Source organism: Salmo trutta, chromosome 6, assembly GCF_901001165.1.
Source record: "Salmo trutta chromosome 6, fSalTru1.1, whole genome shotgun sequence".
NCBI classification, from domain to species: Eukaryota; Metazoa; Chordata; class Actinopteri; order Salmoniformes; family Salmonidae; genus Salmo; species Salmo trutta.
In genome coordinates, this window is record NC_042962.1 from 18711175 (window position 1) to 18729725 (window position 18551).

General features: G+C 42.5%; 2 protein-coding genes and 1 long non-coding RNA gene across 4 annotated transcripts; 2 read left to right on the forward strand and 1 right to left on the reverse strand.

Moving 5' to 3' along the window:
• Positions 1-2771: 2771 nt before the first annotated feature.
• Positions 2772-8554, forward strand: LOC115195574 (protein APCDD1). Its single transcript, XM_029755575.1, has 5 exons — positions 2772-3269; positions 3593-3791; positions 4204-4759; positions 6604-6925; positions 7029-8554. The coding sequence occupies exons 1-5, from the start codon at positions 3224-3226 to the stop codon at positions 7484-7486; spliced, it is 1581 nt and encodes a 526-aa protein (XP_029611435.1). The 5' UTR covers positions 2772-3223; the 3' UTR covers positions 7487-8554.
• LOC115195575 (vesicle-associated membrane protein-associated protein A) lies at positions 8202-13665 on the reverse strand. 2 transcript variants are annotated; one of them, XM_029755576.1, is made up of 7 exons: positions 13466-13665; positions 12430-12582; positions 12072-12175; positions 11730-11810; positions 10961-11185; positions 10415-10591; positions 8202-9173 (listed from the first exon to the last, which is right to left on the reverse strand). In XM_029755576.1, the coding sequence occupies exons 1-7, from the start codon at positions 13521-13523 to the stop codon at positions 9012-9014; spliced, it is 960 nt and encodes a 319-aa protein (XP_029611436.1). In that variant the 5' UTR covers positions 13524-13665; the 3' UTR covers positions 8202-9011. The 2 variants fall into 2 exon arrangements, with proteins under 2 accessions (XP_029611436.1, XP_029611437.1); XM_029755577.1 differs by lacking the exon at positions 10961-11185.
• Positions 12940-15974, forward strand: LOC115195576 (uncharacterized). The gene is made up of 2 exons (XR_003878712.1): positions 12940-13053; positions 15558-15974. It is a non-coding gene; the product is annotated as an uncharacterized LOC115195576 (long non-coding RNA).
• Positions 15975-18551: the final 2577 nt, after the last annotated feature.

Below are 18551 nucleotides of genomic sequence, written 5' to 3' on the forward strand. Positions count from 1 at the left end.
TTTCAGATCCCCCTGAGTGGAGAGGAGTCCTGTGGGGAACCACAGACACAGCTGCTCTTTTCATCTCCTCACAGACACTCACTCACACTCTCTCGTCCTTCAGTGGAGTAAGTCCAAGATTATTTTGTGTCCAGCGTCCGGGAAACCGGCCCAAAGTGCACCTAACAGTCAACATTATGAAATGGGTAGTGGTAATTCACAAATCCTTGAAACAAAGTTGAAACATTGGTGCAGTGGTGTAGTGGAGGGTATACGGCGTACTTTTGCAAACTCCATCTCATGTGCTACAGAAACAATGCTAATCAAACAACAGTGCTAGGTGCCTGCACACTTGAATTAAAGGGTAGCTACTCTAAAAAAGAATTGGACAAAATTAAAGTATACACACTTCTCCAGTCACAACCTACATCACTGCATTGGTCAAAATGTATCACTATGTGGAAGGAAGGGATAGGGATGGAGAAGTTGTGGCTGGATGTCAGTCAGGGATTGGTGTGGGGTTAAACACTGGGACTTTATAGCTGGTTGACGAATCTTAATAGCTCTTTGTCCGGACATTGCCATTGAGGAAACATTTGTAACGCCTCAATTACACCACAAACTGAGTTTTGATATCAGAACCTTTCAATGCCTTCATCAATGCCAATACTCAGTGCTCATTCAAGACATTCCCATTCATAGACATGAAAGGTTATTTTTCTACTTTCTCGTGTTGCATTTTACCCATTTGAGTATCAAAGTGGCGTCCAACGCAAGCATGTTTTCATTTAGCAACACAAATGCCCATAGTAAGTATATTTTGGTCTTGTTAAATATGCTTAGGTTCCCTTAAGGGTTTGGGCGAGCCAGTGCTAGGCTGTGCTAGCAGGCTGGCAGGCGCCCAGTGAGCACAAGGAACAGTCTCTTCCTACTACACACACGCACACTAAGGTGAGACCTTCTGCGACTTAAATCCAATTTATGCTTGATCCGAAAATGTGGCCGGAGGCGCCATATGGATGGTGTGATGCAATTGCGGAGCCTCAGGAGGCACGCAGAGGCCAAATTGATCTCCGTACCACATTGCAGTGCTCCTCTCAAATTTCAAAACAATGCGGAGGGCTCCATATAGCTCTGCATTGACATGATTGGTTGAAGGTAGGTGAGAGCGGGAGGTCCTGTATAAACACAAACTCACTTCCTTGACAACTGCCTTCACAACAGCTCTGCGCTGCTCTGCGAAGTGCAGAAGGTATGTTTGCTCTGACGTCTGCGGAGGCCGCATCACAGTAAATGCTGTATGGCCAATGCAGACGTCGGATTGACCAGGCAGCACCTTTTAGAAGATGAATATCAAATTTGAATGCCTGGTCTCATAGACAATGTAAATCCGGGGACACTCAAATTAGTATGATCTATGGTTAAATAAGACAGATGGTTACTTAAGGCAAAAATGAGAGAGTGTTTGGTCAGCATGGATGGGTGGGCGTATAACGCAAACATCTAGCAACCCAAAGGATGCAATTTCAAATCTCATCATGGAATACGTTAGCATTTTAGCACATTTTTAGCTACATTGCAAGTACTTAACATGTTAGCTAACCCTAATCCTTTTAGCTAACCCTTCCCCTAACCCTAACCTTAACCCTTTTAGCTAACCCTAACCTTAACCCTTTAACCTAACTCCTAAACTTAACCTTAACCCTAACCCCTAACCCCAAGCCTAGCTAACGTTAGCCAGCTAGTTAGAATTTGTAACATATTATACAAAACGTTCGATGGTTACCCTCAAAATAAGACATACTATACGAAAGGTAACAAATCATACTAAATGGTGTGTCTCTGATTTGCGTACAGAATAATACGAAATGCTTTGAGACCAAGTTGGCCATAATGATTGGTAGTGATATTGTAAATAGAATTATTTAGAACCCACTATGTATTATTTACATTGGTACATTAGAAATGTGTGTGGATACAATGAATCAAAATATACATTATCTCAGTGCATGCATTGATTCTCTAACTGCAATAACATTATAATGGAGGAGAGGGCAAATGACAGAAACAAAGAAAGAGAGACGAATCCATTTGCAGAATCTTGCTATTGGACTTCACAATTTTTCGGATAAAAATCTTGAGTGGATCATCGACTTTACTGTTTACTTCAGGAGCAGGATTTCATACTGTAGGCTTCTTGTATGTTTCTACTCAACCAAACTGATAAATGATTTATATAGCTGAAAAACCCATCAGGTCACTGAGGAAATACAGATGAGGACAGATTGGAGTGAGAGGTATTTTTGACCACACACTGACAAATATCCCTCTCACTACTCAACTGCAAGGCATATTTATATTCCACCAAATAATTCATAACCCAGGAGATTTCAATAAAAATAGTGAGTGCATTGGTTATTGCATTAGTATTGCAATAGCCTGATGTACAATGTAGAACGTAGAATTATTATGTGTCATTACTGTACAATGCATTCATGTATGGTGTGGTAATGTTTTCAACATTTATTTATTTGAATGTGTAGTATTTTATATTAATAATCATTTATACCACTGGTCTGAAATTGGATACAAAAGCAGCAAGTGAAAAATGAAAGTGAAAAATGAAAAAGCTCCTTATAAGATATCTTATAACTTTTGCTCAAATTGTCAGTGCTGTGAGTGCAGACCTAGGTGTTCTAAAACTACATTTGTTTTTAAACTGCCCACGCATATCACTGGTTATTTTTTGCGTGTCGGAGTTTACTTTGCTCACGTTCACTTTAGGATTTGACTCATCGGTTTGATGGGGGGCACTGAGTCAAAGCATGATAGTGCCCTCCTATGAAAATATTACTCGTGTGTGTGTTCTTCAACTATGACACAGAGGGCAGAGAGGAGTGCGCCTGTCCATTTAAAATACAAAAATCGGATAGAGGAAACATAACAAAATGAATAACATTTCTCTAAGAGCAACATTAAAGAACTGCTAAATTGGTAGCCTATATTGTTGAAAGGAACTCGTTTTATTTCGTGTCGGGGCAGCAAGCCACGTTTCTTAGAATGATTGACAACGGAATTTTCAACGATCGATTTGATTATTCTGAGATGAACGGTTGGTGATGAACGGCTCAAAATGGAAAGGAAGACAATTCATTGACGATGAGCAATACTTTATAATGGAAATTTGAGTGATTCTTACCTAATTGAAATATTTTTTTAAGTGTCGTCTCAGTCAAGACTAACAATGTTACTGATCAAATTGATGATCTCTACTGCTTTTCTTTTCAATGGTGAGTTTTTAACATTAAGGTGGAAGTATTTGCAAGTTAATATGTATCCTAAATATTTGTATTATATTCTATATTGGGTGATATAGCCTATAATGTAAACGTATATGATTTGAAAATGCGATTTTAAACGACAAGTAGTGGATTCTTGTTTTATTTTCTAGAATTTAGCAATAGATGTTTTGCAAAGCATGCAGTGTCATGTTATTTTGTGTAATATAGTTTTCATAAATGTATAATAGACTACTAAAAAATGCATAATTGCAAGTTTTCTAACTATTTAAAAGTGTTTTAATGACATCCCAGTTGATCCACTGTGCCTACAGGTGGTTGTGAGGGCTCTCTGCTTCACTCTGACATAAGAGCCAGTGTCAGGGCCTTGGGGAGGAAACATGGGCAGCAGCAGGATCGGCATGCCGCTATTGTTGCGTCCCAGTGTCACTACATGCTCAAGCACCTCCATGGTGGAGGACAGATCTCAGTGCATATGCCACCCAACATCGCAGGCCACTGGGTATCCACCAGGTAATCTACTGGGTATTGTGTGTCATTAAACGGTTTGTTATTCATCTTTATTAAATATGTACATCATTTTAAGAAGGTATAGTCAATATGTTGTAGCGAAGTCAGGGGGTAGACCTGACGGGACCTTGCAGCTCTAGACACATGAGATCTAAACTTCTTGAGGAGGTTGCTAGGTGTTGGGTTAAGTTCACTGCAATATATAATACTACTATTCTGTATGTAAACCTACTTGGCACAACACCAGGTTCAGCTTTAGACCTCTTAGGGTAAAAGATTAGGTGTTGAACCGGCTGGTAAAATGAAGGTTGGGTTTTGACTCTAGTTACCCACCTGACTCACTGCATAATACTGGAATAGTGAATAATTTGACTAAGCTAATATCATTCATGTTTTGCTCTTTTCCCCCTGTCAGCTGTGAGGTCAGGCCTGGGCCAGAGTTCATCACCAGATCCTATCTCTTCCACCACAACCACACCTTCCAGGTCCTCCAGTTCCACTACAGGGACAACCGCTGCTCCTCTCCCACCTACACCATTCTCGCCCGGGGCCAGCTGCACCTGCGCCAGGCCTCCTGGGTGGTCCGCGGAGGCACCGAGGCCGACTACCAGCTCCACAGCGTCCAGGTTGTGTTCCACAGCCCTGAGGTAGCCAGGAACCTCAGCCAGTGGCTCAAGCCCAGCTGCGGAGCTCCGTCCCTGGTTGGAGGGGATTTGTGGGAGCCCTGGGAGCCCCATATCAGCTATGACCTGTGGGGCGAGGAGGAGGAGCGGGGGAGGGACTGTGCCCGCAGGCTGGGTTTCACTATGAATGAGCTGCAGCTGGTGCGTGTGGAGCAGCGCCGCCATCATGGCGTCCGGGTCCCTGATGACCACACCGAAGAGCTTTTCCTGGGGGACATCCACACTGAGCGAGCCCAGAGGACCCACCACAAACCCTCCAGCTACCAGCCGCCCCTGCAGAACACCAAGGTCAGAGTCATAGAGATATATAATGTCTAATATTCTCTATCTGTTGTACTGTATTTTTATGTTCAGGGCCCCCTCATCATCACTTACATACTGAGACCCACTGAGATAGAATCCGTTTTGGCAGATACTGTAGTTTCATTTTCAAGTATCAAATCCCGACTAACTGAAAAGTATTGTGGATGTTGAAGATGACAAACTGTTGCAACAATGATGCCACACATGTACAGTAAGTGATACATCATATTCCAGTGCTGTGTACTTGTATTTTCTTTCAACAATCACAGTAGCTTCTTGTACATGACAACTTTCTGTATTTGATTTTGGGCGAAATGGGAGAGAATATGAATTGTGCAAACCCAGCGGCAGAGCGGACCCACGGATGATAGTGATCATCCGTTGGTTGGTTTTCCACAGCCGCTCTTCAAAGAGAATAACAAATAGTGACGCAGTATGCTGTGCTCTGAATTCCTGCCCTTACTCTGTGGTAGTGTGTGTGCGCCTGAGGCTGTATCGAGGGCAGAGGGATAAAACTGGAGCCTGACCAGAGAGATGGAACTAGGCCTCCAGTTCAGAAGCTCCCTCTTTTCCTCCCTCTCCTCCGTCATACAAAAGGATCCATCCTTTTATGTCTCCCCGCAGCATTTACCCATATATCTACCAGCATGTCTTTTTTTTTAACCAACACAAACAACTCCCAGCCTATAATGTGTCAGGGCAATGTAAATGAGCTCTAGTTAAAAGTTAAAAGCTGAGGCGAGTTATGTTGAAAGTGATTCATTCACTCTATGGTAGCGGAGGTGGTAGAGGTACAGCCAGGCTTGAATGAATACAGTACGCTCAGCTACAACGTTAATCTGATGCTCAACCACTAAGAGTACACTCTAAAATGGGCTCCCCACATAACAGGGGCTTGATGGGCTTTTTACTAGATTGTATGCACAGCCCAATGAGTGTAAACAGGGATCGAAAACCATAAAGGCAGTCATTGTGTATGATGGTCATCTTTGATGTTCTAGTTGAGTCCAATGTGTACTTGGAAATAAATGGAGACCCGAACTGTCTAAACCAGACTGTTGAAAGGTTTGGAATAATCCAAAACAGAGGCTTTGGATGCGTAAATATATTATTTTATTTGTCTATTCAAGTGTATCTCCATATTCCCAGCTATTGTCATTTTGAAACTCACACATCTGTGACTGATTCTGTTTAATGATGAAGGACTTGAGAGCAAGGCACAGAAGGCACCCACTGCTTTTCATAAGTCCAACGAGCCCCGTCCAGAGAAGAGAGAGAGGAGTAGTAGCCCCATCACCAAGTGCAGTTCCCAGGCCAGGGAGAAGCTTTTGTTTCTTTGCCATGGTGATTGTTTTCATCGCTGCCATCAATCTAGGATGTGTAGTGGAGCCAGGAACACTCCCAAGTAACACATGAGAAAACAGTCTGCCATGCCAGCACTCTTCTCCTTTATTGGGTTGGCTGGGCAGGTCAGAGTCAGACAACAGACTCCAGTTTGAATGGCCTTGTTTGTGTTTTTCATCATCATGATTGGTTGTCTGTTGACATTTCAGTTTCCATCAGTGACGTTATTTATCACCATGCTGTAACTCATTAAACTGCTTTGACATATCTATTTCACCTTTTGGCACATTATGCTACTCTTATTATATTATAGTAAGCAAGGTTCTTAAAAACACACATTTCATAAAACTGAATAATGTCGATGATACAATGGATGTAACACATTGAAATGGGATGTGGTTCAACATCCACAGTCCTTTACAGGTGTGTGTATTTCTCCTTCTTGATTCACAATATGTAACATTCAAAAACATTCTCCATTGCAGAACCATGAGCGTACCTGCCTTATCTGCAGAGTCATTGCCAGGGCGGACCAGCATCATCCTCCCATCCTGCCCTGCGAAGAAAACCTATCCGTCAAACTACAGGGTCAATGGGTAAGCCAGCGGTGTGAGGTCCGCCCTGGGGTCCTCTTCCTCGCCCGCCATTTTGTTTTCCACAACCACAATCGCACTTGGGAGGGCCACTACTGGCATTATTCTGACCCAGTGTGCAGACACCCCACATTCAGCCTGTACGCACGGGGTCACTACAGCCACGCAGTCCTCTCCACCAGGGTCCTGGGAGGGACAGAGTTTGTCTTCACAGGTAGGCGTTGGTCAAAAGAAAAAATATATGAATGATCACAGCTTATCATGCCATTATTAAAGTGTGCATAACAACCTCCCTTATCCCCTCTTGGTCTTCACAGTGGACCACATGAGGGTGACCCCCATGGACCAGGCCACCACCTCCCTGCTCAATATCTTCCGGGGCAATGAGTGCGGGGCCGAGGGCTCATGGCGCCAGGGATTGGAGCAGGACGTCACCCCCACCCATGGCTGTGCCGCCCTGGGCATCCGGCTTCCGCACACCGAGTACGAACTCTTCCGCATGGATCGAGACTCGGCGGACCACCTCCTTCTCTTCAACGGCCAGAGGCCCACGGATGGCTCCAGCCCTAACGAGCCCCATAAGACGGCCACCTCCTACCAGGCTCCCCTAGTGCAGTGTACAGGGGCCAGCCAGGGGCCAACGGATTGGGGAAGGGAAGCCGACCAGCTCCATAGGCTGGGGAGTAGCTGCTGCAAACAGGGAGAAAGAGGTGGCCTGCTGGATGTGGTCAAAGTACTGCTTATTGCAGCTATACCTGTTCTGCATCTCAGCTAGGGTTAGCAGTGGCTGAATGTTGTGGAGCAGCACTGACTGTGCACTGGACTTTTAGACTCTTAATACAGTGTATGTAATTAATGTTGAGTTGCTACATTCTATCATTCAGTGTCATGTTCAGTAGGCATGAAACAATGACAGGAAGTGAAACGGAGATATACTGTACTAAAAATGCTTGTTTTCGTACGGTGTGCGCTAAAGAACACGACCCAACACAAGTTGTCTATGGACGTGATTCAATCCAATCACGCTTTGTCGACAATGCCATTTAAAAGTAATTTCAATTGAGCCGACATGGGACATCCTAATAACACTCCACTTCGATACAAGTGACTTCGTCTCCCTCTCTCTCCTTGCCATATTACTGTTTTTTTCCTTTCTCTGTGTAGGTAGTCATGATGGTTGCCAATATACAAACTTAACTTAATTCTCCTTACCCACTACAAAAAAAGTTTACACTATCGAAGTGGCGTGTTTTTAAGGAATGTCAATCCGACATATGCAGCACTTACCGTGAACATTGCCTTTACAAGCCCCATGGGGTTGAACCTCAGCCTGTATCATGCAGCTCACTCCAATGACATTTGCATGTTAATCACACGGCGTTTGCAATTTGAGTTAAAAGGAATGGAGGACACCAAACACAAATGGAATCGAGCCTCACTCTTCCTCAAAGACAAAAGATGCACAAAGATGACAAACTGCCACAAAAATAATGTTAAACATTTTATTTCAATGTTAAATACCATGGGACAGGACTGCAAGAACAGAGAGATCTTTTCAGTCAACGTTTGCCTCACGAGGGATATATAATTTCTGTAAAGAAAAAAAAAAAAAGATCTAGAAAGAAATGTAATAATAATTCTGTGTGTCAGTAGGAAACAGGAAATGTCCATGGAAGGAGACACCTATATTCCCAGCATACTGTATTGTTTCACATTCCTCAAGAAAAATTAAGGATTTAAGAATTCAGTGAACATTTCAATGTAAGAGGCCATCCAGCAACATGTAGCAGTCTTTTGCTTGGAAGGTTTCCCCCCCCATCCCATTTTATTAAAATGATTAAAATAACACAAGACACTGAACATTCCAACTCTTATTAAAACCACAGAGAGAAAGAGAACTCATTAGAATTGTTCAACCAAAGTCTTGAACCCAGTATCCCGACTCGCCTGTTATCGATGCTCTAACAAGTGTAAAATTTGAGTTAAGAAAACTTCCCTCCCCTGATGCCTCACCCCAAAAAAAGAACAGAACGTCTGAACAGAACACCCCCCCCCAAAAAAAACAGAGAAAGCTCATTCCTCTCTGTTTTTCCCCACATGTGTACTAACCGTGTGAGATTGTAAAAGGCGAGGCCAGTTTATGATTCGGGTACACAGAACATATGTACTTACGCAGTGAGCTGACACTATCACTGATAATGGCAGGTCAACGATAACACACACTTTAACCTTGAGGGTCTTGGGAGACAAATGAGAGCCTATGCCGGCCCGCTTTCCTTCTCTCTCGCCCACCCCCTCCCCTACAAGACGAACTTCCCTAGGAAGAATCCGATGAAGATAGCTGCTATGACGACCATTAGCGAGGGGAGGGAGCTGGAAGAGTGCTGTTTGCTCATCATGGCGCCCGAGCCTGTGACCATGTCGTCTGATCGGTGGGACTTCCTCATCCTCAGGCCCTCGTCCTGAGAGGAAGATAAACACATTCTTCTTTACCATAGCCAAAGCCCCAGGCCAATATCATCTTACAAGAACATTAGTCTCCATGCCTTGAGGATATATTACCTTTTATCACCAATATATCATACTATCCTAACATCACCCCAATATATAATACTATCCTAATATATATTACTATCCTAACATCACCCCAATATATAATACTATCCTAATATATATTACTATCCTAACATCACCCCAATATATAATACTATCCTAACATCACCCCAATATATATTACTATCCTAATATATAATACTATCCTAACATCACCCCAATATATCATACTATCCCAATATATCATACTATCCTAACATCACCCCAATATATATTACTATCCTAATATATAATACTATCCTAACATCACCCCAATATATCATACTATCCTAACATCACCCCAATATATATATAATACTACCATCCTAACATCACCCCAATATATCATACTATCCCAATATATCATACTATCCTAACATCACCCCAATATATCATACTATCCTAACATCACCCCAATATATCATACTATCCTAATATATATTACTATCCTAACATCACCCCAATATATCATACTATCCTAACATCACCCCAATATATCATACTATCCTAATATATCATACTATCCTAACATCACCCCAATATATCATACTATCCTAACATCAACCCAATATATATTACTATCCTAATATATAATACTATCCTAACATCACCCCAATATATCATACTATCCTAACATCACCCCAATATATATATATATAATACTACTATCCTAACATCACCCCAATATATCATACTATCCCAATATATCATACTATCCTAACATCACCCCAATATATCATACTATCCTAACATCACCCCAATATATATAATACTACTATCCTAACATCACCCCAATATATATATAATACTACTATCCTAACATCACCCCAATATATATATATATCATACTATCCTAACATCACCCCAATATATATATAATACTACTATCCTAACATCACCCCAATATATATATAATACTACTATCCTAACACCACCCTAATATATATATAATACTACTATCCTAATATCACCCCAATATATATAATACTACTATCCTAACATCACCCCAATATATATAATACTATCCTAATATCACCCCAATATATAATACTATCCTAATATCACCCCAATATATAATACTATCCTAATATCACACAACCTATGATCATACCTTGAGTTGTCTGTTCTCGTCTGAGAGTTTGCCCACATCATACTGCAGCCTCTTGCACTCAGCCATCAGTTTCTTCATCTCAGAGTCATCCACGGACGCGCTGCTGGGCCTCGGCGCCGACGTGCCATCTGCTTTGGAGTTGAGGACGGGGGCAGCTTTGGTTGCATCGACATCATTCTGGAAGCAGCCAAAGTGAAAAAATACAGAAGTGACCAGGAACCTAGTTTCCCTCCCGACATTGATGTACATGCCAACCAAAAACTCAACACGCTTTTGACAAGACCAAATGTCATGAAACCATTACATCGATGGAAATACTTTTTTTTTTTCTTTTGTAATTTGTTTGAAATTAGTATGAAGAGGTGATACATCTTCATTAGGGGCCTAACGGCAAAATGACAGCTATAACCATTATCCAACATTACATTGTTACACAGCTACAACCACACCTGTACTACAATCAGAATTTACACTAGAAGAGAGGTGACCACCTACGGTAAGTAAACTACACTTCCCAATCTGCCCCTTCCCTGCTCTGCCACAAACCTTCCACTGCCTGCCTCTCACTGAGCTGGGTGCTGACATGAACTCTGGGAGATCGCTGGAGTCGTAGTGGGCTGACAGGTGGTGCCAGCTGCACAGGGGAGTGCGGTACTCTCCGGGGGTGGGGACTGCCCTGTCCCCCAGGTGCCTGGCGCTGAGCTTGGGGGCCTGCCCAGGAGTGGTGAATGCCATGATGCTACCACGGGTCTCCCTGGCACTACCACTAGGCTATCGTACAAGGGGGAGCACACGCAGCATGCATGATCATAGATATATAGAGGTCATGTCTTTAACTTTGGGGCGTTCAGTGGTTCTCAATTGCTGCTTTGGTTGTAGGGTAAAACATTATACACTCCAATTATACACTGCTATAAATGACTGTGTTGAACCAACAAAACTGACCTGTCACCACTAGGAACGAGTTCTAATTGTTACATGATGTGAGTGTTTCAGATGTGACCATAGAGAGCTGTGAGGTAGAAATGCTTGTTATTACAGTTTAGCCACACAAAAATCCACAAGATCGCATATGGGCAACAATCATATGACTGTATCTAGATAAAAGGCAGAGAAAGAAACAAACAGCAGTAAGGAGAGAGCGAAAGCCATGTAGACTCTATGAGAGAATGTGAAAAAGATGCATTGACAAACACTGAACTGTGGCCGTGACAAAAGTACAACATTGGACGTATAACACCAACAGGCATAACACCAGAACCCTGGAAGGCTGCTGATAGAAGTTCTACTTTCTACTACTGTACACACTACTTACCATTTGATCGTTTTCAGAGGGCAGTTCGAACACACATCTCAGCTTGGAGTCCATCAGATCATCTGGCTTCGCATCTTTCCACTGTGGGGCGATTCAACAAGTACAAGATAAGGTAAACGTAGATGGATTAATTGATCACAGGGACCGCTGATGGAATAACAATAAGCATGCAACACTCAGCAAATATGCTATTTGCTGCCCTCTGCTGGAGAAATCACAAAAAGCAATTCAAATACAGTACTGAAATCTGTGGATCAACAAAAGCAGGTTTTCCATTTATGACATAGCCACTAGAATAAAGCACAAAATGTATTTGGTAGTAATGTAGACAGGAAAACATACCACTGCGTCCATGTCTGTAGCATTGGATGGTGCAAAGATTGTCTGTACCATGAATTTGTGTTTACTTTTTTCATTGGGGTCATATTCAAAGGGCTGGAGCATTACTGTGGAGACAGAAGATATGGGGTCAAAATTGGGTCAACAACTATGCCTACATATAGGCCTACTGATAGATGCATTTGACATGTACATGCTTGATTCTTCTGCATTTACAAAGTCACACAATGAATTATAGTGGAAATAGTGACAGGATATAATTTGCTCTTGTTTAGTGTCGTTGACGAAAAGGGGTTGCTTGAATGATACTCTGTCATATTTGGCAGCACACTGACAAAGGTCTGCAAATACAAAGCCTTACCAGAGACGGTGACAGTGGCTCCTGACTCAATCATGCCGCTGTTGGGCCGTACACAGTACCGGCGAGGTGCCGTTGTCTTCACTTTGAAGCATACTTTTCTGTCAGAGGGATTTTTGAGCTTGAGGTTTGTGGTCACCACTTCTGTGAAGGGACCTGCATGGGAGAGGAGATGGTGTTGAGGGTCAATGGATTCACGTGAAGATGGCACACAACAGGCAAAAATTGACAACCAACAGACTAGTTGCTACACATTATGGAATATTGTTTACTGTTAAGTAAAATTACCCATTGAAAACAGAGTGTATCTAGGCTAAGATAAACATGCTGCTATAACAATGCATGTGTAACCGATGTGAAATGGCTAGTTAGTTAGCGGTGGCTAGTTAAGCTAGTTAGCGGTGGCGCGCAAATAGCGTTTCAATCGGGTGACGTCACTCGCTCTGAGACCTGAAGTAGTTGTTCTCCTTGCTCTGCAAGGGCCGCGGCTTTTGTGGCGCGATGGGTATGCTTCGAGGATGTCGGTTGTTGATGTGTGCAGAGGGTCACTGGTTCAAGCCCAGGTTGGGGCGAGGAGAGAGACGGATGCTGTTGACCCGGATCACTGTCTGGGCATAGCGAAATGTGGTATGCAATGTGTCAGTGTGGGATAACTGTGTCAGCTTGCTCCCATTCACAACTGTAATTGCAAATAAATTAATCAGTGAATGTCTGGTCGAATCAGAATGTGTTGCTTAGCTAGCATACCGATCTAGAGAGCATACGCCTCCCAAAACCAGTGGGTTGGTTAGAATATTAGAAACTACAGTACTGTTAAATGTATCTGTAACTCGGTACAGGCCCATATATCCTCGCTCCCATCTCAAAATGGCGTCGGTTTACGAGATGTGTCAGTGGGGTTGTTGTAGCTACACATCCCCGGTCCAGGGAGCTGTAGTGGTAACGATAGCTACCACTCCCGAAAGCGTCTACAACAGCCTGTAACGTTAGCAGTACAGGTGGTAACGTTAGCTAGCTACCGACAGTATTCTTATCTTACCTTTAAATTTGAGATCATACGGTGGTTCAAGATCAAGGACCTGCTCCAATTTAGACATTTCGTGTGAATTGTGTTGTTGGAAACCGTTCCAACGAGCCAGGTCTGTGTTAAATCACCTATATGGGAAACGAGTCACTCTGAGCCAATAGACGTGAACACGAGTACAGTTGAGTTGTTAAGGAAGCGCGCAGCAGGGCAAAATGCACGTCACCGCGAAATAAGTGCTCTTACCTGTGTCGCCTTCAAAATAAAATCCCCCCGTTGAAACGGATACAAATAGTGCCATATTTGGACTAGATAATGCTAAACAAGGTTGGAATGTTATATAATTTATTAATTTGACAATAAAAAAAATCTGTTAAAATCCCACTGGGGATTTATAAGACTGGATAATTGCATTAGGGGCATATATATATATATATATATATATATATATATATATATATATACACATATATATATACACACACACACACACACACACACACACACACACACAGAACAAAAATATAAACGCAACATGTAACGTGTTGGTCCCATGTTTCATGAGCTGAAATAAAAGATCCCAGAAATTTTCCATACACACAAACAGCTTATTTATCTCACATTTTGTGTACAAATGTGTTTACATCCCTGTTAGCATTTCTCCTTTGCCAAGATAATGCATCCACCTGACAGGTGTGGCATATCAAGAAGCTGAATAAACAACCTGATCATTACACAGGTGCACCATATGCTAGGGACAATAAAAGGCCACTCTAACATGTGCAGTTTTGTCACACAACACAATGCCACAGATGTCTCAAGTTGAGGGAGTGTGCAATTGGCATGCTGACTGCAGGAATGTCCTCCAGAGATGTTGCCAGAGAATTGAACCTTCATTTCTCTACCATAAGCCACCATAAGTGTCGAGACTAAGCATTAAATCCCTGACGAAGCTTTAGCATTATTAGATGCACTGGAAAGACAATGTATTCCATTGAGCCTATTTCCGACATTACCGGGTGTGTTTGACAGGTCATTACAGACATTTCCTCAGTCGTAACATTAATGGGAAAAAACTACTGGCACAAGCAGGAATATGAAAGAGTAAAATAAAAACAATCAATCCAGTGAGATTTAAGTTACTAGTATATTGTGCACACCTCAAACACAGGCTGAAAACACAAATCCTCAGGTGGGGAGGGCATGCGTATTATAACATCTGTGGGAATTCTTCATCTTCTCCTTCAAGTTTTATTGCCGAATCGCAACCAACTGACAGGTGCATACACCGCCACCTACTGTACCGGAGTGTGAAGACAGTCATGACCCATCTATACTTAACTAACCCTGAATTTCTAATAAAATGTAATAATTCCCTACAAACCTTACTACTCCCATCACCCCCTCCCAAAATACCACCCACTCCCCACTCCCATCCAACCTCTCTGATCCTGTCAAACTACTGCTCCCTTTCTACATCATACATTTCACAAAATAATTTATGTTAAATCGTTTCCTCTACTGTACAGCCATTACACATTCCAGTACCATGTTTCAAAGATTCTGCCTAAGTGTGGCGCTGTTTACTGCAATTTTCTGGATTATCTTGTGACCCGAACAAAACTACTTATTTTACTAAACTAGACATTGAAGTAAATTGTGTTTCTTTAAAAAGATGGGCCTGGCTGACATGGACTGTTTCTTCACCTTATTCTCCTTGTGGTTATCCATGGTTGTTGGTTATTTACAAGGTAACAAGAAGTGAAAATTATACAGGACTGAAGCAATAAACTCCTTACTCAACTAAAAATTGAAATAAATGGCGTTTCTTTGAAAAGATGGCCTTGGCTGACAAAAAATTAATTAAGGGAAGGGATACAAAGACACAGAAGCGGATTATCTTCCTGCACATGTCTTTACTTACAATGCTGGCTGCCATGGTTAACACAAATGCAGGACATGAAATTCTTCCTGAATTGACTTTTTTTCTTCTTCCATAAGTAGGCCCACAGTATCACAGCGAGGTTAAACAGGTGTGTATGTGTTAGATTACCCGCCATGCTCTTACTAACCCTCATCTTTTATCTTTCTCGGTCTCTCCTTCCAGAGGGCCTGAGGCTCTTGGACTGCAACTGAAGACACCATGGCCTGACAACTGGATGTGCCTGGCCCAATTCCAACTTGCCCCCCCTCTACCAGCCTGTTGCTGCTCCCACTGATTCTTTCTCCCCCTCAAGTCACTGACCCACTCCCCACACACCCAGAAACTTGTATTTCATTACTTACCATATGACTTTATGAAAAGCTATCTGTCCATAGAGTCTCGAAGTGTGAGTACTTTCTCTATAGTCATTATGGATATTGTCTGAGCCTGCTGGTCATTAATACAGGTATTGCCCTTTCCTTATTGAAATGGTGAATAAAGAAAGACTATGCTTTCATTTTCAATTAAAACATGCTTAGATTGAATGTATGCTTTTATACTATCTGTATCACAGCAAATCAAAAAAAGATTTGTGCAAACTGGAAGTGTGACTTCTTTCCCCAAAGATTTCCTAAGGCTGAGGTACTTTGTCAGTTATCCGTTATTCCATACCATCGCTAGATGAGGCTGAATATGTCGCGCTGGTGTAAAGGGTCGGGAGACAGGCGCAGGAATGCGTAATAGGGTTTTTTATTTACCCAAATTACAGCGTGCCATCTACAGGCACGGGGACAAAGACCAAACAAACACGTATACAAAACACAGGGTAGAAACCCAAACAGAAAAGTGAGGAGTATCTCGAATAAATACACAATCGCACAATGATTATCACACGGGACGAGACCCGCAATCATCTACACAATATACGTGGCATGAAAGCCAACCCAACCCAACCCAACATCGCACAGGTACTCACACGACCAATGGACATTAAAACAATAATGGACAGCCCAATCGAAGCCAAAGGGCACATATATACAAATACTAATTAGTGGGAATAGGGGACAGGCGCGCGTGATGAAAGTTCCGGAGGGATCCGTGACAGAAAGGCAAGAACACCACACACAACTGCAATGCAACTAATTCATCTCATTGGTACATGACTGTTCAGTCTGTTGAATAAATGAAAATATGGATTTCATGCACTGAATGAAGGTTTTATTAAACCTTCAAAAAGGGACACAGACACAATAAAGGGCATTTATCAAATAAAGTAATTGACTGGAAAAAATAATTTACTACATCAATTACAGTCACAGCCTCTCCCTTTCGTTTGCTTAACAGGGAGAAAGGGATGGATAAATTGTTTACAATAGGCAGGGTGGGGCTCATGGCTACATAGAGCCATGACTACATTGAACTCTATTCCACATCAAGTAACTCATGCAAGCAGTAAAATCAGTGGAGGCAGCAACAGGCAGGTAGCAGATAGAGTGTAGCCAGGTAGGATTGGGGTAGGCACATCCAGGTGTCAGGCCAAGGTGTATTCAGTCGCAGTCCAAGAGCCTCAGGCCACACCTGTTTTATTTAATTTATTTATTTAACCTTTATTTAACTACGCAAGTCAGTTAAGATCAAATTCTTATTTATGACAGGCCTCCTGCGGGAACGGGGTCTACGATTAAAAATAAATACAAAATGTAATAAAAATATAGAACAAAACACACATATAGGGAGGAGGTCAGTGTGGTCGTGTGATGCCAGGACAACAACCTCTCGCTCAATGTGAGCAAGACAAAGGAGCTAATCATGTGGCGTTCTGCATTAGCATCGAACAGCCCCCGTGATATGCAACTTTCAGGGAAGTTAGAAACCAATATACACAGGCAGTTAGAAAAGCCAAGGCTAGCTTTTTCAAGCAGAAATTTGCTTCCTTCAACACAAACTCAAAAAGGTTCTGGGACAATGTAAAGTCCATGGAGAATAAGAGCACCTCTTCCCAGCTGCCCACTGCACTGAGGATAGGAAACTCTGTCACCACCGATAAATCCACTATAACTGAGAATTTCAATAAGCATTTTTCTACGGCTGGCCATGCTTTCCACCTGGTTACCACTACCCCCACCCCTACCCCGGTCAACAGCACTGCACCCCCCACAGCAACTCGCCCAAGCCTACCCCATTTCTCCTTCTCCCAAATCCAGTCAGCTGATGTTCTGAAAGAGCTGCAAAATCTGGACTCCTACAAATCAGCCGGGCTAGACAATCTGGAACCTTTCTTTCTAAAATGATCTGCCGAAATTGTTGCAACCCCTATTACTAGCCTGTTCAACCTCTCATGTCGTCTGAGATTCCCAAAGATTGGAAAGCAGCTGCGGTCATCCCTCTCTTCAAAGGGGGAGACACTCTTGACCCAAACTGCTACAGACCTATATCTATCCTACCCTGCCTTTCTAAGGTCTTTGAAAGCCAAGTTAACAAACAGATTACCGACCATTTCGAATCCCACCGTACCTTCTCCGCTATGCAATCTGGTTTCAGAGCTGGTCATGGGTGCACCTCAGCCAAGCTCAAGGTCCTAAAAGATATCTTAACCGCCATCGATAAGAAACAATACTGCGCAGCCGTATTCATTGACCTGGCCAAGGCTTTCGAATCTGTCAATCACCCCATCCTCATCAGCAGACTCAACAACCTCGGTTTCTCAAATGATTGCCTAGCCTGGTTCATCAACTACTTTTCTGAAATAGTTCAGTGTGTCAAATCTGAGGGTCTGTTGTCTGGGCCTCTGGCAGTCTCTATGGGGGTGCCACAGGGTTCAATTCTTGGGCCAACTCTTTTCTCTGTATACATCAATGATGTCGCTCTTGCTGCTGGTGAGTCTCTGTTTCCCCACTTAGGTTTGTGCGGGATTATCTATATGTTGCTTGTGGAGGCTTTCCTCAGTTTATTCACGTGTGTTTATTCTAGTAAGGAACGTTGGTTTATTCTCCTTCCGTGAGTAACTGTGAGTTCCCATTGTCTTGGGCGTTTTTTTTTGTTATTGTGCCTTACCGTTTTTTTTGTACTTGCCTATTAAAAGAAACGCTACATTGACATCTCTGCTCGCCTGCGCTTGACTCCTTACCTATCTTCAGAACGAAGCCCTAACAGTATGTTTGTTTAACTCCATGTGTA

Coding starts and splice junctions, on each gene's coding strand:
- LOC115195574 (XM_029755575.1), top strand. CDS start 3,224: ATGTTACTGATCAAATTGATGATCTCTACTGCTTTTCTTTTCAATG. Junction 4,760..6,603: donor CGCCCCTGCAGAACACCAAG/GTCAGAGTCATA, acceptor TCTCCATTGCAG/AACCATGAGCGTACCTGCCT. Junction 6,926..7,028: donor GACAGAGTTTGTCTTCACAG/GTAGGCGTTGGT, acceptor TGGTCTTCACAG/TGGACCACATGAGGGTGACC.
- LOC115195575 (XM_029755576.1), bottom strand. CDS start 13,523: ATGTCTAAATTGGAGCAGGTCCTTGATCTTGAACCACCGTATGATCTC. Junction 12,583..13,465: donor GTATGATCTCAAATTTAAAG/GTAAGATAAGAA, acceptor TCTCCCATGCAG/GTCCCTTCACAGAAGTGGTG. Junction 11,811..12,071: donor CTACAGACATGGACGCAGTG/GTATGTTTTCCT, acceptor ATCGCCCCACAG/TGGAAAGATGCGAAGCCAGA.